This window comes from Neovison vison, chromosome 3, assembly GCF_020171115.1.
Source record: "Neovison vison isolate M4711 chromosome 3, ASM_NN_V1, whole genome shotgun sequence".
NCBI classification, from domain to species: domain Eukaryota; kingdom Metazoa; phylum Chordata; class Mammalia; order Carnivora; family Mustelidae; genus Neogale; species Neogale vison.
In genome coordinates, this window is record NC_058093.1 from 178,872,469 (window position 1) to 178,900,082 (window position 27,614).

At 38.4% G+C, this 27,614-nt stretch overlaps 1 protein-coding gene across 1 annotated transcript in view; it reads right to left on the reverse strand.

The window, feature by feature from the left end:
• The window catches only part of L3MBTL4 (L3MBTL histone methyl-lysine binding protein 4), a 448,888-nt gene that overhangs the window by 188,368 nt on the left and 232,906 nt on the right, over positions 1-27,614 (reverse strand). Inside the window, exon 13 of the mRNA XM_044243369.1 lies at positions 2,841-2,955. Within this exon, the coding sequence (XP_044099304.1) occupies positions 2,841-2,955 (115 nt within the window). The remainder of the gene's footprint in view (positions 1-2,840; positions 2,956-27,614) is intronic.

Genomic DNA, 27,614 nt, shown 5'->3' on the forward strand with positions numbered 1-27,614 from the left:
GAAAACTCTACTTGTATTAATTTTAGCATAATTTCAAGTTTCATAATCCTTAATAATTCATATATTTTCATATAAAAATGAAAATCTATAGAATATTTTATCATTTCCTGACAGCCAACATTAAATCAGTGCATACTACTGGTTGGGTAGTTTTTGAGGTATTATGTGTGTATTTATCCCATTTAATCACTACAAATTTTTGAGATAGACTAATATTATCTTCATTTCTATATGAAGAACTTGACACAGAGAGTCACACTAATAAAAAAGCAGAACTGAGATTCAAATGCAAGCATTCTGACTCCAGATTCCACACTTCTAATAAGCAGGCTATATTGCCTCTAGAGCTTGAATTTTGAGATCTATTTTGGCTTGTCAGGATGAGTTGTGTAACTCACTAACTAGTAGACTGCATAACTATGATAGAGCAAAAGCAATGGCATTGGGAGGGAGCAGGCAGGGGTCAGAGATAGATTTTGGAAAAATTAAGTAAGAAAATCAGTTAAGAGTTGGTCACTGATTGTATGTGTGGAGTGAGGAAGGGATAAGGAGGAACAAAGTCCAGAATGACTATGCTTAAGAAATAGGCACTTTGGGGCGCCTGGGTGGTTCAGTGGGTTAAGGCCTCTGCCTTCGGCTCAGGTCATGATCCCAGGGTCCTGGGATTGAGCTCCGCATCAGGTTCTCTGCTCAGCAGGGAGCCTGCTTCCCTTCCTCTCTCTCTGTCTGCTTCTCTGCCTACTTGTGATCTCTGTCTGTCAAATAAATAAAATCTTAAAAAAAAAAAAAAAAGAAATAGGCACTTTATGGGGCACCTGGGTGGCTCAGTGGGTTAAGCCTCCGCCTTCGGCTCAGATCATGATCTCAGGGTCCTGAGATCGAGCCCTGCATCGGGTTCTCTGCTCAGCAGGGAGCCTGCTTCCCTCCCATCTCTCTCTGCCTGCCTTTCTGCCTACTTGTGACCTGTCAAATAAATAAAAAATCTTTAAAAAAAAAAAAAAGAAGTAGGCACCTTAGAGGGGAGAGGGGTGGGGGGGATACACGAGGCTGGTGATGGTTATTAAGAAGGGCATGTACTGCATGGAGCACTGGGTGTTATATGCAAACAATGAATCTTGGAACACTACATCAAAAACTAATGATGTACTGTATGGTGACTAACATAACATAATAAAAAATAAAAAAGAAATAAGAACTTTGAAATCAAGTAGGAACTACAGTAGAAAGGGAAGTTTTGTGGGTTTTTTTTGTCTATTTTGTTTTGGTTTGGGTTTGGGTTTGGGATGAAGTTCAGCTTGATCCACAGACTTTGGGATGCTTGTGAGACATTCTGTTCCAGAAACCAGTTAGGCGGCTTCACAAAGAAGCAGACAATGAGTGAGAGGGAGTGTAGAGAGTTGTCCTTGTCCCTGAAATGCTGACCCATCCCCACCTCCACAGAGACCAATCCTCCTTGAGAATGTTACTGATATCATCGATGAGGATCGATGTGTGCTTGTCAATTGGGAAGAGGAGAAGTTATCATAAAATGAGAAACATCTCTTTGACATATTGGGCAGTGAAATCAGGCAGAGTAAAGAGTGAAATCAGGAAAACCCCACAACACACAAATACTAACACCATCCCTCCAAAACAGGGCTAACCACGGTCTCTGGTTTTACATTCTGTATATAGAGACGCCATGCTGGCTAATGCACTCTACATTACATAAGGACCTGTATCTTATTGATTTTTTGTCGTTTTTGAAGCACCTACCACAAGGTAAACATGTCTGTTGAATTATTAAGTCAGGACCTCTCCTCACTTTATAAGAAGTCAAGGAATTACTTCAAAGACGCTGTTAGTCCTTTTAGAGCTGCGTTTCAAGCATCATCGGGCTGGCTCAATGGAAGACAGCCTCATTAACAGAATAATGTGCTAGATTCATCCCAAGAAGCCAACGGGAGAGCCACAGAGGCAGTGAGGGAACAAAACAAACAAAAGAATGCAGTGCCTGCACATGTGTCTGGAACCCGCTATTAGTCATGTCAGCCTAATCAGATCGAAGAAATCCTTCAGACAAAAGAATAAGATATTTTGGTTCAAGGCTCATTAAAATTTAGAGTGGTTAATTTCCTCCTTAACTTTAAGTAGCTGGAAAGGAAGAAGAAATGAAGATACCAACATAACTGCTGACTTTTTTTCAACTAAAGTTTTTTTAACTGCTGAAATTTAAAATATTTGTTTCTTCTAAAACTATTTGAAATTTAATCTATAAAAATTAATTAAGATGGAATGTTTAAAAAACCAAAATGCACTTCAGCGAAAAATCAATGGTGCAAATTAGATGGATTTAGACTGGGTTAAGTTTTCCAAACTAAAAGGTAGAAAATAAAGATTCTTCTAGACAACCTATCAAAATAATTCTTTAATGATTATTATGACTTTTCTTTTATAAAGTATCTCCTTTGAGGCTTAACTGAATAATTAGATTATAGCATAGCTATAACACTGATTAGTCAAATCACCTATCTGATATTTATTTTTAAAATACTTATAATGGGGGTGCCTGGGTGGCTCAGTGGGTTAAAGCCTCTGCCTTCGGCTCAGGTCATGATCCCAGGGTCCTGGGATGGAGCCCTGCATCAGGCTTTCTGCTCAGCGGGGAGCCTGCTTCCTCCTCTCTCTCTCTCTCTCTCTGCCTGCCTCTGCCTACATGTGATCTCTCTCTGTCAAATAAATAAATAAAATCTTTAAAAATAATAATAATAAAATACTTATAATGACATGAAAAAAATAGCATTCAGGTAAGAATTCAGGCTGAGTATTTAAAAATCAACAACAAAGAGCAAAATACTCACGATATGGGATTTCCAGTGGATGCCCTGTTATATCACACCATCCAATCGGGTGAATGTCAGGGCTGTCTGCATCCATCCAGTAGTCATATTTGTGGTCCCAGCCATCGAAATGAACCTGTTGAGTAAATAGTATTTAGTAATTAGTATTTCATTATGCCTATATCTAAATATTAGAAGACAGACCTCTGAATTTGAGACTGCAATTATAATAATCATACATTACAACTAGAACAATATTTTAAAATGTGCCATCAAAGAGCCTTTTAATCTAACCACCAAAGGCTGTTGTACCAATTTTTCTGAGAAATGAAAGTTGGTAAATAAAAAAAATCTGTCAGAGATTGGTTAGAATTTTAAGGGATAATACCAATCAATTTTCCCAACCAAGTAATAAATACTATAATGCTGGTGGGAAGACACTTTCTCTCCTGACTGCCATTGCAAAAAATCATGTCAGTTTCATGGACAGGAGTCATCAATTTGACATCAGTGCAGCCTTATACTATTGGGAAATGCATGGATATTAGAGAGAATGAAAGAAAGCAATAAATTTCAAAATCCTGACAAACAAGGAGAGATAGAGCCACTGGAAATGAGGGTAAAGGAGAGGACAAAATAGGCTGAAGTAGATGGATTAATAGCGCTCTTGCTAGCTATAAAGAATGGGGTGAGATTTCAGGGAACCTGAGGAAGAGATATGGTTCAAGTCCAGCAATCCAGCAAATGGTTATCACTATTTTGCATCTTACCTACAAAACACACATACATATAACTCACATACACACACACAGGTCCAAGAATAATTAAAATGAAACTTGATTTCTGAAACAAAAATCACACAGTTGTTTCTGAAACTTATCAAACTCCATGTTATGTAAGTTTCTTATCACGATGAATGAACCAAATTATTTGTGCAAGCAAAAAAATATAAGAATGACAATGTTTAATAACCCTACTTAATCTCTTATATATTTTCTGTTTCTATCAATTAAATGGTGCATCCCTTATTCAATGAAAAAAAACCCCACAATTTACGAAAATCATATTTTTTATAAAAAGAGCAAGATTGCAAGCATTATAATAAACCAACTGAAACATAAGTCTGTTATACAGGACATAGGACTAAAAAAAAGAGAAAAAGGTAAAATTGTGTACAGTAAATCCCAAATAGAGTCCAACACTTCTTCTCAAGGTCCATCTTTCTAAACATGTGGTTCTCCAAGTTTGGTTCCCAGACTGTCGGTCCCTGCATCACCTGGCACCTGTTAGAAATTCAGATTGCTGGGCCCAAACTCAACCCACTGAATCAGACACTCTAAAAGACAGGGCCTAAAAATCTGTGTGTAAACCAGTCCTCCAGATGAATCTAATATGTGCTGAAGTTTGAGAACCAATATCTTAAGAAAAACTTTCAAAAGCATATTTATACCACATGTAGGCTTCTGGCTGAGACAGACTGGCCTCTCCCAGCAGCAACTATAAAGCTGGACAAAACACAGGAAATGACTGTTTTTAGACACTGGCCAACAGGCACCGCAGAAATGGAATTCCTAAGTACAACTGTCAGCCCTGTGACACTGTTAGCCTATGGACAATTTCCTGAGAGCAGAAGAGGTGGAGAAAAGGCAGTCTTGCTGTGTTGAGGAGATACACATTGCAGTTCAGTGCTGGTGAAGCAGCTGGAAACTGGAGGACAAACACTAGAGAGAACTGACCCCAGAAATCTCTGGGGTTTTGTTTGTTTGTTTTTGTTTTGTTTTGTTTTTGCAAGGCCTTGGTCAAGGGCTGGACTGTACCTGCACAAGGTGAGAGGGTGAAGTGAAGAAGAGAACATCTGATACAGAGCTGCAAGTAAAATGAAGATAGCAGAGGTCACACTTACTGGGAGAGTGGAGAGACCAGAGTGCAGAGATCGTAAAACACCTTGAGAATTTGACTGAGACACCAAAAAGGCCATACTTCTGCAGTAAGAGCCATGTCCTAGAGTATTCTGGACCAGCCCTAAAAAAGACTAAAATCAAACCTCAACAAGTTTAAGAACAGCCATCAGTATTAACTGCCTGACACAACAAGTTCTTCCAAATCCAAACACTGCAACATTCATAATGTCCAACATAAAATAAAAATGTATTTAGCATGCAAATAAGCAGGTGAATGTGAGCCTTACTCACTTTTTAAAAAAGAGACCCTGTGATGGCCCAGATGTAATTAGTAGACAAGAACTTTTTAAGTAGCCATTAAAGGTATTAAGTAGCTATTAAAGTTTAAGGACCTAAAGGAAAAATGGTCTTGATGAGGAAACAGATAGGGAATCTCAGCAAGGAAATGGAAACTGTAAGATAGAAACAAAAAGAATTCTAGAACTTAAAAACAGAAATAAAAATTTTCTTAATAGGCTAATAACAGATTATACATGGCAGAAAAATGAATAAGTGAACATTAAAACAGATTCATAGCAATTATTAAACTAAAGCATACACAATAAAAAAATTTTGAAAATAAACAGAGCCTCAGGTACTTGTAAGATAGAATCAGATGGCCTAACAGACATGTATTTAGAGTCCAGAAGGAGAAGACAGACAATGGGGTGGGAATAATGGTAAAAGCAGACAAAAGTTGAAGAAATAACATCAACAAAATTTCCCTATTTTGGTCAAAAAGGCCAATTTACAATCTTAAGAAGAACAGCAAAACCAAGCATAAGTACAAAGGAAAATGGGGTGCCTGAGTTGCTCAGTTGGTTAAGTGCCTGTCTCTTGGTTTTGGCTCAGGTCATGATTTCCAGATCCTGGAATTAAGCTCTGAGTCAGGGCTCTGCACTCAGCAGGGAGTCTGCTTGTGGATTCTCTCTCTCCCTCCTCCTCTACCCCTCCTCTCTCTCCTGTCTCTCTCTCAAATAAATAAATAAATAAATCTTGATAAATAAATACAAACCACTAAAAATGAAAGACAAAAGAAAATTCTTTGAAAGCAGCTAAAGTAGTATAACATATACATACAGGGAACATGACAAGAATGTAGCCAACTTCACATCAGAAACAGAAAAGGCAACAAGACAATGAAATGACACCTTTAAAGTAGTAATGGAAATAAACTGTCAACTGAGATTTTATATATTACAAAAAAATCCCTCAAAAAGGAGTAAAATTAATTTTCAGATAAATAAGACCTGAGAAAATATTCACCTACAGATTTGCACTGCAAGAAATATTATAGACAATATTTGAAGTAAAAGGTAAGTATTATCAGGTGGAATGACAACAATATGGAATAAAAATGAACAAATTTAAAGACCCATTTTTTTTTTGATAGAAAGTTTGAGGTCTTCTTTTTTTTTTTCTCCAATTTATTTATTTTCAGAAAAACAGCATTCATTATTTTTTCACCCATTTTAACTGATTTCTACAATTACTATAAAGCTGCAGTAATGAAGACAGTGTCATTTGGCTTAAGGATAGGCAAATACATTACTGGAACAGAAAAGATTATATCAATTCATAAACACACACACACACATATATATATACACACATTCAACTGCTTTTCAATGGCTATGACAAGGTTATTAATTAGGGAAAGAGCAGCATTTTCAGTAAATGATACTACATCAAGTAGATATCCACATGTGAACAAAATCCAAACTAGCTAGCTGATTCTACCTCACCTCCCACATAAAAATTAATTTGAAATGGATCACAGACCTAAAAAAAAAAGCTAAAACAATCAAACTCAAGGATGAAACTTAAGATAGAATCTTCATGATACTGGGATATTAGTGAATTTCTTAACATATAAGCAGCATTACCCAAAGAGGACAAACTGATAAACTCAATTTTAATCATAATAAATTCTTCAAAATCATCATTAATAAAAAGGAAAACCAAGCCAAGGATGTTTGTAATATATTTATCTGACAAAAGACAACCCAATAAAAAAATGAGCAAAAGACTTAACATGCTCTATGAAAGAAAAGGTTCATGAATGGTCAATAAGTAAATAAAAAAATTCTCAACTTCATATTCATCAAAGAGACCAAAATGAGACATACCACACACCCACTTGTATGACTTAAATTAAATGACTGACAACATCAATTATTGGTGAGGCTGTTGAGCTCCCAGAACATTCATACAATGTCAGCAGGGTTGGAAAATTATACAATCACTTTAGAAAATGTTGTGCTATTTTATTATAGATTTAAGATGTTCTTACTCTGTGGCTCCTGGCAATTCCACCCAAAAGATGAAAATACATTTGTAAACAAATGTTCCTTTCAATTTCATTCAAAAATGTCAAACGCTGAAAACCACCCAAATGCCCAAAAACAGATGAACATCTATTCACAAGCAAGTGTAGTATGGGCATAAGATGAATAGTAGTCACCAACAGAAAGGGACAGTCTGTTTATACATGAACAATCATGCATCAATCAAACAGCCCTCATATAAAGAAAGAAGGCAGACACAAAAGAATGCACATTGTATTGTTCCATTTATATGAAATTTGAGAACAGCCACAGAAATCAGATCCACATTTGTCTGGGAGAAGGTGGGGGGCAGAACTGCCCCCAATGGGGCACAAAAGGAACCTTCTGTGGTATTGGATAGCTGTCAAATTTTGATTGGGATGGTAGTTATACAGGATGTACATTTCTCAAGTCATCAAAATCCATACATAAAATCTGTAACCTTTTATCATTTGTAAATTATAGCTCCATAAAGTTATCTTATTTAAAATATTTCTACACGCAGCTGCTATCAAATGGGACTACTCTGATCTTTTACTATATTTATATATTGTGATGTTTCAGCACTCTGGACATAGCCAAACTGCATAACATTGTCAGTACCAGACAACTAAATATTTAGTTGTGACAAGCAAAAATTGGCTCTCCTTTCAAGAATGGAATGCTGGGTGTTATACGCAAACAGTGAATCACGGAACACGACATCAAAAACTAATGTACTGTATGGTGACTAATGTAACATACCAATAAACAAATAAAATAATGATACCTGTTGCTCTGGATTTAACAGCAGAAATTATGTAAAATGGAGATAAGGAAAAATATAAATTTTTTCAAATTTTAATATTTCCTCTGACTTTCAATGTCCTTCTCTTTTCAGTTTACAGTGCAACTGTTTATGTTTCAGAAGTAAGACCACAACCTCTAAGCACAAACAAGACAGGCCAAATCTTGCTGCAAGGAGTCAGGTCTCTCTATTCCTGCTATTGTATCTGGACTTGGGAATCCTACTGTGGAATTCAGGTCTGAAACGGAAAAACTAAAATGACACTATCTTTTTAAAAAAAGTTTGAAAGCAGATACAATGTTTTTAAGTACTTTGTTCAATTTTTTTCTCTTACTTTCATTAAGGAATATTAAATTACCCTTTCCAGTGCTGTATGTAATCACTCACAATGAAACCATGGGGATGGGATTAAAAAGAGCCCTTCCTAATCCAAAGATTCAAGGCTCCACTCCCCGACAAGGGCCATCTAAACTTGGAATATACAACCAAAATCTGACCCATATAAATCTTTATGAAAGATATTTTCATATCTGTGGATCTTCATATCTCTGGAGTTGAAAATCCAATTTTAAGAATTCTAACCAGATGGTCAAGTTAATAAAGGAGATTGGCATTTTAAGAATATTTACAGAGTTCTTTCATAAAGGAAAGAATTATTTTGAAACCAAATCATCTCCCTTTCATGCATTTATGAATTTTATATATTTGGGTTTATATAAAGCTGAGTAAACACATGGATACTTCTACCTCAGGTTTTGATAAACTGGAAAACAAAGGTTGGCTAATTGAATCAAACAGTCTCAATTTGGTAAAAGTCAGATAATTGAACCAAACAATCTCAATGATTGGTAAAATTACTTGGACATGTAAGAATTAGATCAGCATATTAAAAAACAAGGCCATACGCCTTAATGCAAATCCAAAGTCGCCAATCATCTCTGACATAGACTTTCTCACTTTGCCTTATCATTACTGCCCCTCAGCTCTCCAGCCTTACCACTATGCTTCAGCCATCTTCGATGCTGCCATGACATTAGCACCATGACTTACATACTCTCAGACCTCAAAAAGCCATCAGTGGAATGAGATACACAGCAGTAACCATCACTCCTCATTGTGCCTTATGGCATCTGGAAAATAAACAGTTTTTTGTCTAGGAACACTGGAAGCTAAATTTAATGCTCAATCACAGCAATTTTACTAGCCTAACTGATATTACTATGCTTCTTTGCTTCTGCTATATGGTTTTTAAATTTGTAATTTCCACATTAATGAGCTTACTGGATATGTGTATTTTATTGTCAGAGGCTTCTAATCTATTTTAAAAGCCCATGGTGAACAAATTATAAGCATGTAGATGATGTTAATTTATTCAGAAAGAAGCTTCACTGTACCTGAACTCTTCTTGCTTTAACTGAATACATTTTCAGTTAACTAGACTTAACCTTCCATTTCATTCTAGAAAGAAAAACTGAGTTTTCATATATTATTACTGATATTTATTACTCATAACTATTGGTGCTAATAAGGCAATAGTAAACCTCACTTCCTGTGATGCAGACATCTGTTGTTGCATGGTGTGGGGGGTGCAGAAAGAGTGCTGAGTCTAGACCTAAGTTCCTCCGTAAGACAAGCAAGCTCACATCACACCTTCACAAAAATACCACCATCATCTAAGTGCAAGAGCACTGGGTATAGCAGGGGACTCACTTTTATTGTATGCTTATATATTTCAGACACAGCTGTAAAATATATACATCATCACTTAATGTCTACAATATGTTGTTTTCATAGATTCTGGAAAGGAGACTTCAAAGAAGTTCGCGGAGATCCCACCCTAGTAAACAACAAAACTAGGCTTCAGCTGAGAACATTTCTTGAAACAACACAAGAATATAAATTGTGAGGATATTTGGGACTACTATATCTAGGAATCTACTGTAGCAGAGGTAAATTGCATTTCTAAAGTATAAAAAGGAATTTTCATACTGAAAACAAAATGGCATGGAAGAATACAGGGTTGCAGTCCAGAACTACGCATACTTTTTCACATTCAACATTCAACATTAATCAACATTAATTCTACACTAAGCCAGTCTGTTCAAGGGTGTTTCCAGGCAAGAACAGAGGGTGAGGGAACATGAAGAAAAGGTGTTATAACAGACAAGTATGTAGACTTTTAAAATTAGTCTCACACATTACTACTTCCATTTTACATAAGAAGCCAATGAGATCCATAGGGATAAGGAATTATGCCCAGCATTTCCAGTCCTTGTTTGTGATGTGAAACCCCCACTCATCCTCCTGACCATGAACCTGAACTGCTGTTCAGTAGTATTGGGACTGGCAGCCCCTACCTACGGTCCTTTCCAGAGCTTCCACACCCATTCTTAGTAAATTACTTCAATTCCCTTTCCCTGCTAACCTCTCCCTAAACCCATCTGCTCTTTTACAAACACAATTGCTTTCATCTTCCTTTTAGTACATTCCTATAATAAGCATTATAAAAAGAAAGACATGTAATCATGAAATAAAAAAATTAACAGCTTTACAATAGCTCTTCTAAAATACATGTCATTTTTTAAGGCCATGACCCAAATTCAGCATATTTCTTGGACAGTGGTTTTCAAAATTCAGTTAGCAAAATACCAACTCTCTCCTGCCCTCCCAGAACTCTAATTCAGGGGATGGGGGATGTCAGGAACAATGCCTGGAAATTGTATTTTTTTTTTTAACCACACATCCTAGATTATCTGCTAAAGGTGGTTTTGGATAAAATTTTTAAAATGCTTCCTTAGGTATCCCCATGGCAACGAGGTTGTTAATCAACTGAACTTGCCACTAAACTCACTTATATCTAAAGCAATGAAGAATAACTTCTTTTTTTAAATCATCACAAATCTTTTTTTTAATTCTGTAAGAAACCAATCCAAGAGGGATCTGGTTGAAGGCCTAATGTTGAAGGCATTTAACTCCAAATATTTCCATCTGTGATAAATATGTCTACATAAGTTTCCATTTCTTTCTATGGTTACTGTTATAACAAATACAATTAGTTTTTTTTCCCATAAAATATATTTTCCCCATAAGATTTCCACAAGAAATAAAAATGCCAAATTTCCAATAGAATTCCCAGGGCTTTAATTCTTGTGAAGAAATCTAAATAGTTCCTCAGAGTTAGGCATAGTTGTAGCCACATTCAGGGCCCCACAGCCACAGGTCCATGGATAATATCTTAGGAAGGAAAACCTCCTCGAGAAGCAGTGTGAGGACACACAACCTCAAAATCAGTTTATGGTGGTAACTAACATAAATACCTTTATAAGCTCTGTTGGAAGATTTGAAATGTGTTAAGCAATGAAATGACATATGCTACACGTCCATCGTGAACATAAAGGCCGTTTCCTTTCTGGTTATTCATTAGAATAACCTGTGCTCCCTTCCTCTTCTGTTCAGGACACCGGCCCTCACAGCGGACACTGCTTCAACAAGCACTCTCCATTTGTCCTGACATCCCGAATTCCCACTTTGGATCTGCTATCAAATCATCAAGGGTTTTCTACTCAACTACAAATTTCTTCATACTCATTATTTACAAACCACCAACACAAAAAGGAGTTTAGCCGCTTACATTAAAGGAAGGTAGTGTTTCTAAATATGAATAGTGGGACATAAGGCATGTGAAAGAGAAGAAAAGCTGGTTATATTTTGAGGGACCACAGGATTTACTGTCCAAATGGGACATTTTAGAGCATAAGAGAGAGAGCACTACTGAGTTCACAATTACAACATGTATAATCCCAGATTATCCCAGGTAAGCCAAAACACGTAATTACCTTTGGTAGTCTAAAGATGACTTTTATAAATAAATAATCCCCCCCAAAAAATAATGGCAAAGGGGAAATATTACACAACTCTGATTATAATATGAAAAAAACTACACCAGTTAGTTTAAATTCCCATATTATCACTGACAAGAATTTACTGTACATTTATATAGGGAACACTGAATAACACAACAGACAATACAAGGCATAAATAATAATTTTTGCAATGACTATCGTATCTATATGGGTAGTATCAGCAAAAATACATACTTGCAACTGTACTTATGAACTGAATGTATCATGAGCACTATTTCTAAATTTCTGAAGCCATGGGTGAGTTACATATTTTTTCTATCCATCCTTATATTTATTAGTACAACATCAATTTTACTAGTGGCCAGTTCTAAATTACTTGCATAAAGAATATATGTATTTATTATGAATATATGTTGGGTTTTATCAAATTTTTTTGCATTTATTGATAGGATTATGTCATTTTTTTAGCCTGTTGATATGATGGAATATATTAATTTTTGGATATTGAACCAGCCTCGCCTATCATGCAAAAATCCTACTTGGTCATGGTGTATAATTCATTTTATATGTTTCTGGATTCGATGTGTGAATATTTTGTTGAGGATATTTGCATCCCTGTTCATGGCAGATAGTGGCTTATAGTTTCCTTTTCTAGTAATGTTCTTGTGTGGCTTTGAATTGAGGGTTAATTCTGGCCTCACAGAATGAATTAGAAAGTATTTCTTCTCCTTCTACCATCTAAAAAATGATTATAGAAAATTGGTATAATTTCTCTCCTAAATGTTTGATAGAATTTACCAGTTAAATTGGAAGGGAAGGTGAACCATGAGAGACTATGGACTCCGAAAAACAATCTGAGGGGTTTGAAGTGGCGGGGGGGTGGGAGGTTGGGGTACCAGGTGGTGGGTATTACAGAGGGCACGGCTTGCATGGGGCACTGGCTGTGGTGAAAAAATAATGAATAATGTTTTTCTGAAAATAAATAAATTGGAAAAAAAACAGTAAAAAAAAAAAAGAATTTACCAGTTAAACCATCTGGGCCTGGTAATTTCTCTTTTGGGAGATTATTAATTTCTGACTCAATTTGCTTCATATACAAAGGTCTATTCAGAGGTCTATGTTTTTTTGTGTGTGAGTTCTGGCAGACTGTGTCTTTTAAAGAATCTGTCCACTTCACCTAGATTATCAAATTTGTGGGCAGGGTTGCTTACAGTATTTCTTTATTACCCTTTTAACATTCAGAGGATCCACAGTGATGTCTCCTCTTTTGTTTCTGATGTTAGTAACTGGTATCCTCTCTCTATTTTTTTTAGTCAGCCTGGTTAGAGGGTTATCAATTTTATTGATCTCAAAGAACCAGACTTTGGCTTACTGGGTCTCTACTGATTTTCTGTTTTCAATTTCACTGACTTTTGCTCTAATTCTTCTTATTTATTTTCTTCTGCTTACTTTGGATTTAATTTACTCTTCTCTATTTTCCTAAGGTGAAAATTTAGATTACTGATTAATTTAGATCTTTCTTATTTTCTGATACATGCATTCAATGCTATAAATTTCCCTCTAAACACTGCTTTTGAGGCATCCCACAATTTTTGATATTTTTAGTTCAAAATATTTTTTTTATTTTCTCTTGAGATTTCTTCTTTGAACCATGTGTTAATTAGAATGTGTTATTTAATCTCCATGTATTTTGGGGTTTCCTAATTATCTTTCTGTTTTTTACTATAATTCCATTGTGTGTATGTTTTATATATTTTTAAAAATCTATTAAGGTGTGTTTTATGGGTCAGAATTTGGTCAGTCTTGGTGAATGTTCCATGTAAGTCTGAGAAGAATGAGTATTCTGCTGTTGTTGGATAAGAAAGTCTGTATAGTTGAGTGATGGTTTTATTGAGTTCAACTAGATCCTTACAGATTTTCTGCCTGCTCGATCTGCCCACTTCTTAGAGAGGGGTGCTGAGGTCTTCAGTTGTGATAGTGATTCATCTATTTCTCTTTACCTCATGTAGTTTGATGATCTATTCTTAGGTACCTAAGAATTATTTTGGGGGGCGCCTGGGTGGCTGAGTGGGTTAAGCCTCTGCCTTCAGCTCAGGTCATGATCTCAGGGTCCTGGGATAGAGACCCACATCGGGCTCTCTGCTCAGCAGGAAGCCTGCTTTCCCCATTCTCTCTGCCTGCTGCTCTGCCTACTTGTGATCCCTCTCTCTCTGTCAAATAAATAAATAAAATCTTTACAAAAAAAAAAAAAAAAGAATTATTTTTTGGAGAATTGACCACTTCATCATTATCTACTGTCCTTCTTTATCCCAAATAACTTTCCTTACTTTGAAGTCAGCTCTGCTTATAATTAATATAGCTACTCCTGATATTTTTTTTTCACTAGTGTTAGCAGGGTATATTTTTCTCCATCCATTTTACTTTTAATCTATACGTATCTTTATATTTAAAGTGGGTTCCATGGAGATAACATATAGTTGGATCATGTATTTTTATATAGTCTGACAATCTTTGTCTTAGCTGGTGCATTTATTCAATTGACATTCAAAATAATTACCAATATACATAGTTGGATTAACATCTACCATATTCACTGTCCTTTTTCTCTGTTTCCACTCTTGTGCTCTACTTTTTTTTCTGCTTTCATGGTTCTGAATGTGTATTTTATGATTCTATTTTTCCATTATTAGCACATCAATTATACTTAAAAAAAAAAAAACTCTGGTGGTTGACCTACACTTTACAATATACATTTACAACTAATTAAAGTATACTTTCAAATAATACCATACCATTTCACTCATAAAATAATATTAATTCCTTTCTCCTGCCTCTGATATCACTGCTGTCATTCAGTGAACATACACAGCATACATAAACATATACATATAAACATATACCTATAATATATATAAATAAATATAATAGAAACATTGTTGCTCTTATTATTTAGAATTAACTGTAATTTAATTATTATTGGGTTCAATTAAGAATAAAAATAAGTTTTCACTTTCTCTTCATTTATTCCTTCAATACTTTCTTTATGTAGAGCCAAGTTTCTTCCTATTTCATTTCCCTTCTCTCAAAAGAATTTTTTCTAACACTCTTGTAAGACAAACTTACTGGCAACAATTCCTTCAATTTTTGTCTTGAAAAGTCCTTATTTTTCCTTCACATTTTTTACGATAATTATGCAGGGTACAGAATTCTAGGTTGGTGAGGGTTTTTCTCTCAACATTTTAAATATTTCACTCCATTCTCTTCTTTCTTTCCTGGTTTCTGAGATGAAGACAGATATAATTCCCACCTTGGTTCCTCTACTGGTACAACAACCTCCTTCCCTGGCTTCTTTTAGGACTTTATCTTTGATATTTTATATTTTTCAAGGTGGTACACCCGGGTATAGTTTTTTGGCAATTATCCAGCTTGATGTTCTCTCTGTTTCCTCAATATGTGGCCTGACGTTCAACAATAATAGAGGGAAATTCTCAATCCTTATTTTTCAAATATTTCTACTGTTCCTATTTTTTTCTCCGTTTGGTATTCTCATTACATATATTTTACTCTTTTTGTAATTGTCCCACAGTCTCTGGATATTCTGTTTTTTCCTTTTTTCTCTTCGCTTTTCAGTTTTAGAAATTTCTATTGAGACACCTTCTAGGACAGAGGTACTTTCCTCAGAAATGACCAATCTAAGAAGCCCATCAAAAGCCTTCTACATTTTTGCTACAGTGTTGTTTATCTCTAGCATTTTCTTTTAGTTCTTTCTTAGGATTTCCTTCTCTCTGCTTATATTGTCCTGCTATTCTTGCATGCTGTCTACTTTAACCATTAGAATGCTTAACATATTAATCACAGTTGTTTTCAATTTCTAGTCTGATAATTCTAACATCCTTGCTAAGTCTGGTTCTGATGCTTGCTCTGTCTCTTCAAAAAGATTTTTTTTGCCTCTTGGTATGCCTTATAATTTTTTCCTGATAGGCATGATATATCAGGTAAAAGGAACAACTATAAACAAGACTTTATTACTGTGGGAGTCAGGTGTAGGGGGAGGGTATAGATTCTAGAGAATTGTGATTAGATCTGTGTTTTAGTGAGCCTCTGGATTGTGAACTTCACTGGTATTTCTCAGGTTTGTTCTCCTCCCTCAGCTGGAACAAGATGGTTACAGCAGGCTAGAGGTAGGTATTTCCCTTCCTTCAAGTCAATTAGGTTCTGGTAACACCTCAGTAGGTTAGACTGTGGTTAGCTAGCTTCCCCTGAGGACAGGCTTTGCTAAGAACAGAGTGCTCTGGCCTATTTCAAAATGGTTTCCTTTCCCCTCCCACTGCTGGATGTATGAGATTTGTATTCAGTATTTACTGTAATTGAGCTCCTATTAGAATCTGGTCAAGTTCCTAGATGTAAACTTCACAATACTGTGGAGGCCCCCATGACTGGGTCCCCTGGAGCTTTTAACTCTGAGTTGTCCACACACAGCCTCCAGCAATTTGTCGATTCCCTTTCAGGTTTTCCTCATGTTCCAGGAGGTCATGACTCCCTGTACCCACTTGCCATCTCTCCAATCTCAGGGCAACAGTGTGCCCTGCATACTCCCCTCACTTTCAGATCCAAAAAGAACTGTTGGTTTTCTAGCCTGTTCAGCTTTTTTACTTGTTTCTAGGACACCATGGCAACTTCCAAGCTCCTTACCTGCAGAACCGGAAACTGAAGATTTCCTCCAATTTTTTTTGTTATCAGCACCAGATAATATCTGGAGCATATTTGTTGAAGCATTTTAACACTGTGCTTGTTGGAAAAATGAATAAACAAACAAATGTGCAGATTCAAATACGCCTGTTCCAATTATGTAAACATTACTGAACAAATCTATTTAAGTTTAATCAAAACCTAATGATCTATTTATTTTACAGATCTATTTTCTGAACTACCAACATTTTTTCCCTTTCAAGTAAAATGACACAGAAATATGTGAAAGTGACTGACATGATTTTGAGCTGTTTATTCTTTAGAAACAAAAGTGGACAAATGTTTCTCTGAGTTATAGTGACTGTTTATAGGTAAACACAAATTTTGGTCTAGCTAAAATTATGGTCTGTCTACATGGAGAGGATGAATAGAGTGAAGAGTGTGCATGGCCAGGAGGCCGGGGAAGAAAGAGAGCTCCAGACACAGAGTGAAAACCCCACATAAAAGTCAAAAAGTTGCAAAACAAGCCTGTATTTAGAATCACAGGCCTAAAGTGTATCAGAGAAAGACAGTTATCATACGATCTATGATATGAAGAATTTGAGAGGCAGGGCAGAGTGTCCTGGGGGGAAGGGAGGGAAATATGAAACAAGATGGGATCAGGAGGGAAACAAACCATGAGAGACTCTTAATCTCAGGAAACAAACTGAGGGTTGCTGGAGGGGAGTGGGGTGGGAGGGATGGGGTGGCTGGGTGATGGACATTGGGAAGGGTATGTGCTATGGTAAGTGTTGTGAATTGTGTAAGACTGATGATTCACAGACCTACCCCTAAAGCAAATAATACATTATATGTTATTTTTAAAAAATATTTTCTTTATTTATTTGACAGAGAAAGAGTTCACAAGCAGGCAGAGAGGCAGGCGGGGTGGTGGGGAGCAGGCTCCCTGTCAAGCAAAAGCCCGATACAGGGCTCGATCCCAGGACCCTGAGATCATGACCTGAGCCGAAGGCAGAGGCTTAACCCACTGAGCCCCCCAGGAGCCCCACATTATATGTTATTTAAAAAAAATCACAGGCATAAATGCTCTAACAACTAACTAAAGTTAACAAAAACAGTTGTCTCTGTACTGGGGAAGATTTGGGAGAAGGTGGTCTTGGGACAACTATTTTATAATAAAACTTGTTAGAACTGCTTTTGGCACTTTGTATAAGTTTAACTTTGATAAAAATAAAAACAGCTTTTAATACTGACGACAGGAGGCTGTGCCATTATTGAAGAAGGAATACAGAAAACAGGTTCCAATTTTTGTTTTGTTCAATTTAATTTTGTTGATTAGGGAGTGTAATGAATTCCATTTCAATCACATTAAATCTGAGTGCCTGCCATATTCAAGTGCATACATCTTGCAGACAAATGGAAGTAGTACCTGGATCTTGGTTGAGAAAGATAAGGCATAGATTCAGGAGTCATAAACAGAGAGGCAGCTGGTGAAGCCATGGGCATGTATGTGCTGACAGAAAAAAGAAAGGGAGAAACAGAGAGAAAGAAACAGTGCTAGATGTGAAAAATAAAGTGTATCATGTGCCGTCTGTTTCCAGCAGGCCCCTGATTGTTACGCATCTACAAAGAAATCTTCAGGAATTCTATTTAGAAGTTGACAGATCAGTAAGAAGCCATAAAGAACCCTTAGAACAAGAAAGTAGAGAATCAAGCCAGATGGTAAGGAAGAAGCCCAGGGAAGACTTTTTCAAAAAGGAAGGTACGGTCAGCTGTGTCAAGGCCCCAGCAAAGAATGGGGAGTATTTACAACCCCTTGGGTTAGCAAGTGCTAGCAAGTAACAGAGTCTTGCCCTGCTCAATCTGAAGAGTGAGTAAGGGGGAAGAAGGAAAATAAGTGTAACATACACTCTGAACCATCCTGAGTGGTAAGGACAGCAGCTGGGCTTCTCAGGACAATGTGGTTAGGACCTCAGAAATTTGATCCCATGTTAGCAGAAGACCCTGCTTCGAGTGACTAATGATAGGAATGAAGAGAGGGCGGACAGGGATAAACGACTGGAACAGTCTCAGAAAAGGGATGCTGAGGTATGTGAGACAGACTGAGGATAGAAAAGCCAGAGGGGTGAGAAGCTGAGGAATAAACACAGTATGGCTTTTAGTTGCTTGGGCAAACCCCAGGCAAGTCCATGATTGAGGTAGGGACAGTGCAGATTGGAAAGGCAAGTTGGGATAGCAAATTATAACCCACCAAGGCACTATTCTTTTAGTTGATGTTTGCTTCCTTCAGTCAATGAGGGCCCGAAGAAGAGCAGGGACAAAAAGCGTGTCCCCACATGGTCTGGACAGGGGAGCTGGGAAAGCTGGCAGACCTGGTTGTGGGGGAGAGCAGAGTGGGGCACTGTGGTCTGAAGAGCAAGAAGCAATGGGGATGGCTTAACAGAGAGAAAACTCTACTCAGAAACTATGATCCTGGAGTTTAAAATCTTAAAGAAGAAGCTGTTAATGTGCGGTGCTGAAGCCCAAATGTGTGGTGGTGGGGGCAAGAGGCAGACAAGAAATGATGCTAGAGATCTTGGCATCAACAATGCTTGTTTTCTCCGCTCCGACCTGGGTTACCAATGATGTGTGTGAAAACAGCCTAACTGCCTAGTCACACACAGAGTAAATGCTTGGACCTAGATGTTTATTTTTAGCAAATATACTTGAGATGTCATTTTTAATGATCTGTTTAGCCTCTTTTTACAAAAAAAAGTCTTAAAATTTACTTCAACATTACTCAATTCAAAGGATTTCATCTAAAAAGTCAAATCAAAATAAATGAAGATCTTGGCTCAATTTCAACAATAATATCTATGTTCAGTAGGTTTCATTTACATACTGATTATATTCATGTCCCATGCACTATACCAGGTCATTAAAATAAATGTATATTGCTTCTAAAGAACAAGGAGATGGAGTGCAAAACTGTTATGAATTTAAAATTCTCTATAAATTGCTCATATTTACATATGCTGCACTCTCTGAAACAGGTAATTCATCCAGTTGACTGCAGGAGCCTCCTCTTTTCATGTATAACTGAGTAATTATCTCAACCAGAACAATGCATTCTGAAAATGGATTAAATTTCTGTAGAAAAAATAATGTTCAAACCAGTGAATAACTTTCAAGCAACAGAGGAGAATGAATGTTTGTAATTAGCATGTTTACTCATGTTTTCTTATATTTTTGCTCATAATTCAATATCAGAAGTCTAAATTATTTCTGTTGAAATACATTTCTTGCCCAAAGAGCTCTTGGTACAGAAAAACAATGAAAACAAACAAAACTATTCACAATCTGGTTTCTGCCCTTTAAGACTTTGCATGCCACAACAGCTAAATGTAATGTAAATTACAAATATCATACAAAGATACAATCAGAGGGGAAGGGAAGGGACAATAAAATGAGAAGAAATCAGAGAGGGAGACAAACCATAAGAGACTCTTAACCCTAGGAAACAAACTGAAGGTTGCTTGAGGGGAGGCGGGTAGGGGGATGGAGTCACTGGGTGGTGGGCATTAAGGAGGGCATGTGAATGTGATGAGTTCCGGATGTTGTATGCAACTGATGCATAACTGAACTCTACATCTGAAGCTGATGATACGGTATATGTTAATTAATTGAATTTAAATAAAATAAGACAAAAAAGATTAAAAGTAAGGTAAAAAAAAATAATCATCTAGGGCTAGTTTTCCACTTTATTTTAAATAAAAGCCAAGAGGCACCTCGTGGCTCAGCTGCTTATGCATCCAACTTTTGATTTTGGCTCAGATCATGATCTCAGGGTCTTGGGATCGAGCCCTGCACCCAACTCACTATTCAGCAGGGAGTCTGCTTGAGGATTCTCTCTCTCTCTCTCTCTCTCCCTCTAACCCTCCCCCTGCTTTCAGGCTCTTGCTCTCTCTCTCTAAAATAAATAAATCTCAAAAAAGATTAAATATATATATAAGTAAATAAATAAAAGCCAAAAACAGTCATTACTGTCCAGCCAGAAAATGATTTCCAATATTTCAATACATATGTTCCTGAGTATTTATGCTTATCTATTTACTCCCTTTCTCCCACTTTTCTACCTTGAATGTCTAGGGTCTAGAATCCAGAATCAGCAACTACAGGCCCTCATGCAGATCATACACCAGTCCTGTTAACTTCCACACAAATCATACACAAAGGTATTAATTATTAGGTAATTATATTTTAAATTACATACAAATGTATTTTAAAATAATTATATATACGTTTATATGTGCCATATATTTATATAATATTGACATTAAATGCTTAGTTATTAATAATTTTAAACTCCAACAGACATATTTGGGAATTCTGCTTCCAGTTGGGATGTTGAACATTAGAGAATTAAAAGTATTGCAATTAGCTTGATGGGGGGGGGGACAAGATGGCGGGGTACTAGGAAGAGGCGTCTTTTCAGCTGGTACCCCAAAGTGAGCTGATTACCTACCAAAGAACTCTGATCACCCATGAAATCAGCCTGAGATCAGAATTATACACGTCTGGATCTCTACAGGGGCAGAAGACGCCAGTGAGCAGGTAAAGCGGAATGGGAACAGCGGACTGATATCGGAAGATAAACAAAAGGGGGAGGGAGCCACCAGAGGCGACCGGTGCAAAAGTAATACCCCGATACGAGCGAGAGTGCCCTGCGTCTGGGGACCAGCATTAACTCGGAGACTGGTTGAAAGCACTCCAAAAGAGCAAAGGATCGCGGGGGCAAACTGTGGGAATCGGGGCGGCTAGGGACAGGGGCTTGAGTCCCCGGTCCCAGACGGCCTCCCTGGCGCGGAGGCAGAGAGAGTGCAGCGGAGAAACCGGCTCCTGGTCCCTAAGCCGCCAGCGTGCCCCAGAGCGCGGGGTTCCGGCTCCTGTGACGGGATGGGAGCCGTGCCGGTCTGCAGAACGCGCGCTAGCCCTACCACAAAGCTTGAGATGCGCGTGCACGTCGCTCCAGCTCTCCTGGGTTTCTAAGGCCCGGCGGCGCTTCTTGACCCGGGCCATTGTTTCAAAGTCTAAGCCTCGCGCCCGCGAAACTCTTCCCCGGACAGAGGCGCGCAAAAGCCCAGCCTGCGGCTTACGGACCAGAGCCCCGTTCTCAGTGCCCCAGACGCGCGCCCGACCCACAGCCGCCTCTGAAAAGAGGTGCGCGCAAGCCAGGCACTCCCAGCCCCGGCCAGCGGCAAAATCTCAGTGTGCGATCGCTGCTTGGAACCACTCTGGCGGTCAGGAGCTCCCAGACAGCCGCCACTGCCTTGGCTTTGGGGACGAGCAAAAGATCCTGCGCCCCCAGGGTCTTTAACTTGGAACCTGCACTGCCAGCGTCCAAGGGGGAATTTATTCAGCTTCTGCACCCAGACTGAGGCTTCTGAGACGGAGATCAGGAAGTGTTCCAGGGTGCACCTTGACTGCACCAGAGTTGATACATCCAGCTACATCTGTTCAGTCTTCTCCCACCAAAATGACTAGGAGGAGGAATGCCCAACAGAAGAAAAATACAGAGGATGGACCTTCCGCAACAGAGCTAACGGCTATCAACATAGACAATATGTCGGAAAGAGAATTCAGGCTAACAATTATCCAGGCAATAGCTAGGTTGGAGAAAGCCATGGATGACCAAACAGAATTGATTAGAGCCGAACTGAAAGCGACCAGACAGGATGTTCACAATGTTAGGGCGGAGCTTAAAGCTACCAGGGAGGAGGTCCACAATGCTCTCAATGAGTTCCAATCCAATCTAAACTCTCTCAAAGCTAGGGTAACTGAGACAGAAGATAGAATTAGTGATCTGGAAGACAAACAGATAGAGAGAAAGGATCAGGAGGAAGCCTGGAACAAACAGCTTAGATCCCACGAAAGCAGAATTAGGGAAATAAGTGATGCCATGAAGCGTTCCAACGTCAGAATTATTGGAATTCCTGAAGGGGAGGAGAAAGAAAGAAGTCTAGAAGATGTCGTGGAACAAGTCCTTCATGAAAACTTTCCGAATCTCGCGAATGAAACCAGCGTTCATGTACTAGAGGCTGAACGGTCTCCACCCAAGATTATACACTCCAAAAAAACATCACGACACCTGATAGTCAAATTGAGAAATTATAATTGTAGGTATAATCTCTTGAAAGCTGCCAGGGCAAAGAGGCTCCTTACTTACAGAGGGAAGCCCATCAGAATAACGTCAGACCTGTCCACAGAGACCTGGAAAGCCAGAAGAGGCTGGCAAGATATATTCAGGGCACTAAATGAGAAGAACATGCAGCCAAGAATACTTTATCCAGCAAGACTGACATTCAAAATGGATGGAGAGATAAAGAGTTTCCAAGACCGGCAAGACTTAAAAGACTATGCAACCACCAAGCCGATACTGCAGGAAATATTAAGGGGGGTTCTATAAAAGAGGAAAAATCCCAAGAATAGCATTGAACAGAAATATAGAGACAGTCTACAGAAAGAAAGACTTCAAAGGTAACTCGATGTCAATAAAAACGTATCTATCAATAATCACTCTCAATGTGAATGGCCTCAATGCACCCATAAAACGGCACAGGGTTGCAGATTGGATAAAACGACAGGACCCATCCATATGCTGTCTACAAGAGACCCATTTTGAACCTAAAGATACACGCAGACTGAAAGTGAAGGGGTGGAGAAGCATCTTTCATGGCAATGGGACTCAAAAGAAGGCTGGGGTAGCGATTCTCATATCAGATAAATTAGACTTCAAACTAAAGACTGTAGTCAGAGATACAGAAGGACACTACATAATCCTTAAAGGGACTATCCACCAAGATGATCTAACAATTGTAAATATCTATGCTCCCAATATGGGAGCAGCCAATTACTTAAGAAAACTGTTAATCAAGATAAAGAGTCATATTGATATGAATACACTAATCGTAGGTGATCTTAACACGCCTCTTTCAGAATTAGACAGATCATCGAAGCAGAAAATCAATAAAGAAACAAGAGCATTGAACGACACATTGGACCAGATGGACCTCATAGATATATACAGAACATTCCACCCTAAAACAGCAGAATACTCATTCTTCTCAAGTGCACACGGAACCTTCTCCAGAATAGACCACATACTGGGTCACAAATCAGGACTCAGCCGATACCAAAAGACTGAGATTATTCCCTGCATATTCTCAGATCACAATGCTTTGAAACTGGAGCTCAATCACAAGGAAAAGTTCCGAAGGAACTCAAACACCTGGAAGCTAAAGACCACCTTGCTTAAGAATGCTTGGATCAACCAGGAGATCAAAGAAGAACTGAAACAATTCATGGAAACCAATGAGAATGAAGACACTTCGGTCCAAAACCTATGGGATACAGCAAAGGCGGTCCTAAGGGGAAAATATATAGCCATCCAAGCCTTGCTCAAAAAAATTGAAAAATCCAGAACACACCAGCTGTCTCTACACCTTAAAGAACTGGAGGATCAACAACAAATCAAACCAACTCCACACATAAGAAGGGAAATCATCAAGATTAGAGCTGAGATCAATGAGGGAGAAACCAGAGATACAGTAGAACGTATCAATGAAACTAGAAGCTGGTTTTTTGAAAGAATCAATAAGATCGATAAGCCACTGGCTACACTAACCCAAAAGAAAAGAGAGAAATCCCAAATTCATAAAATTATGAATGAAAGGGGAGAGATCACAACTAACACCAAGGAAGTAGAAACAATCATCAGAAGTTACTATGAACAGTTATATGCCATTAAGCTTAGCAACCTTGATGAAATGGATGCATTCCTGGAAAAATATAAACTACCAAAATTGAACCAGGAAGAAATCGACAACCTGAATAGACCGATATCTAATAACGAGATTGAAGCAGTGATCAAAAATCTCCCAAAAAACAAGAGCCCAGGACCTGACGGATTCCCTGGGGAATTCTACCAAACCTTCCAAGAAGAAATAACACCTATTCTCCTGAAGCTGTTTCAAAAAATTGAAGCAGAAGGAAAACTTCCAGACTCTTTCTATGAAGCCAGCATTACCCTGATCCCCAAACCAGGCAAGGACCATACCAAAAAGGAGAATTTCAGACCAATATCACTGATGAATATGGATGCTAAGATTCTCAACAAGATCCTAGCCAACAGGATCCAACAACACATTAAAAAGATTATCCACCATGATCAGGTGGGATTCATCCCTGGGCTACAAGGATGGTTCAACATTCGTAAATCAATCAATGTGATACAACAAATTAATAGGAGAAGAGAGAAGAACCACATGGTCCTCTCAATTGATGCAGAAAAAGCATTTGACAAAATCCAACATCCGTTCCTGATTAAAACGCTTCAAAGTATAGGGATAGAGGGAACATTCCTGAACCTCATCAAATCTATCTATGAAAGACCCACAGCAAATATCATCCTCAATGGGAAAAAGCTTGCAGCCTTCCCGATGAGATCAGGAACAAGACAAGGATGCCCACTTTCACCACTCTTGTTCAACATAGTATTAGAAGTCCTAGCAACAGCAATCAGACAACAGAGAGAAATAAAAGGTATCCAAATTGGTAATGAAGAAGTCAAACTCTCTCTCTTCGCAGATGACATGATTCTTCATATGGAAAACCCAAAAGACTCCACCCCCAAACTACTAGAACTCATACAGCAATTCAGCAGCGTGGCAGGATACAAAGTCAATGTGCAGAAATCAGTGGCTTTCTTATACACTAACAAGGAAAATACAGAAAGGGAAATTAGAGAATCGATTCCATTTACTATAGCACCAAGAACCATAAGATACCTGGGAATAAACCTAACTAAAGAGGTAAAGGATCTATACTTGAAGAACTATAGAACACTCATGAAAGAAATTGAAGAAGACACAAAAAGATGGAAGACCATTCCATGCTCTTGGATCGGAAGAATAAACATCGTTAAAATGTCTATACTGCCTAGAGCAATCTATACTTTTAATGCCATTCCGATCAAAATTCCACCGGCATTCTTCAAAGAGCTGGAGCAAATAATCCAAAAATTTGTATGGAATCAGAAGAGACCCCGAATCGCTAAGGAAACGTTGAAAAACAAAAATAAAGCTGGCGGCATCACCTTACCTGATTTCAAGCTTTATTACAAAGCTGTGATCACCAAGACAGCATGGTACTGGCATAAAAACAGACACATAGACCAGTGGAACAGAGTAGAGAGCCCTGAAATGGACCCTCAACTCTATGGTCAATTAATCTTCGACAAAACAGGAAAAAATATACAGTGGAAAAAAGACAGTCTCTTCAATAAATGGTGCTGGGAAAACTGGACAGCTATATGTAGAAGAATGAAACTCGACCATTCTCTTACACCGTACACAAAGATCAACTCAAAATGGATAAAAGACCTCAACGTGAGACAGGAATCTATCAGAATCTTAGAGGAGAACATAGGCAGTAATCTCTTCGATATCAGCCACAGCAACTTCTTTCAAGATACGTCTCCAAAGGCAAAGGAAACAAAAGCAAAAATAGACTTCTGGGACTTCATCAAAATCAAAAGCTTCTGCACAGCAAAGGAAACAGTCAAAAAAACAAAGAGGCAACCCACGGAATGGGAGAAGATATTTGCAAATGACAGTACAGACAAAAGGTTGATATCCAGGATCTATAATGAACTCCTCAAACTCAACCCACACGAAACAGACAAACACATCAAAAAATGGGCAGAAGATATGAACAGACACTTCTCCAATCAAGAAATACAAATGGCTATCAGACACATGAAAAAATGCTCATCATCATTAGCCCTCAGGGAGATTCAAATTAAAACCACATTGAGATATCACCTTACACCAGTTAGAATGGCCAAAATTAACAAAACAGGAAACAACATGTGTTGGAGAGGATGTGGAGAAAGGGGAACCCTCTTACACTGTTGGTGGGAATGCAAGTTGGTGCAGCCTCTTTGGAGAACAGTGTGGAGATTCCTCAAGAAATTAAAAATAGAGCTTCCCTACGACCCTGCAATTGCACTCCTGGGTATTTACCCCAAAGATACAGATGTCGTGAAAAGAAGGGCCATCTGTACCCCAATGTTTATAGCAGCAATGGCCACAGTCGCCAAACTATGGAAAGAACCAAGATGCCCTTCAACGGATGAATGGATAAGGAAGATGTGGTCCATATACACTATGGAGTATTATGCCTCCATCAGAAAGGACGAATATCCAACTTTTGTAGCAACATGGACGGGACTGGAAGAGATTATGCTGAGTGAAATCAGTCAAGCAGAGAGAGTCAATTATCATATGGTTTCACTCATTTGTGGAGCATAACCAATAGCATGGAGGACAAGGGGCGTTAGAGAGGTGTAGGGAATTTGGGTAAATTGGAAGGGGAGGTGAACCATGAGAGACTATGGACTCTGAAAAACAGTCTGAGGGGTTTGAAGTGGCGGGGGGGTGGGAGGTTGGGGTACCACGTGGTGGGTATTATAGAGGGCACAGCTTGCATGGAGCACTGGGTGTGGTGAAAAAATAATGAATACTGTTTTTCTGAAAATAAATAAATTGGGGAAAAAAAAATAAAAGTATTGCAATTAGAAAATATCTAGAAACTAATGACAAAACTTTTAAAACTGCAGTATTTGCAAAGGGGGTCTAAATGCTCCAAATACTGGGTAGGGCAGGGCCCATTCCTGAGAGAGCCAAGGTCTTCGGCTGCTTCCTGGGGAAGCGGAGATCTCCCGACACAGGGGGCAGGATTCTGCCAGAGGCAGAAGCAGGCACTGGAGCTGTGAGCAGCTCTGTGAGTTGCTAAAGGCCGAGGGCACCAGAGGCTGTGAGGAGGGGCTGGAGAGCAGGAGATCTCTTGTGGTCTCCATCACTAGAAGGAAGATCTGTAGTGCACACACAAGAGTCCTCATTCTCAACTCATTTGAAAGCAGAGATGAACTAAAATTATACCACCAGCCTGTTCCAGTCCCTATCAGGTCCTAACCAAAGTAACCAGCCCTTGAATTTGTTTCCCAGAGCTGCTATAACAAGTTACCTCAATCAAACTTGAGAGCTTAAAAATAAAATGTATTCTCTCCCAGTTCTAGAGGTCAGAAGTATGGAATCAAAGGGCTGGTGAGGCAGCCCTTCCCCGAAAGCTCTAAGAGAAAATCTTCCCTT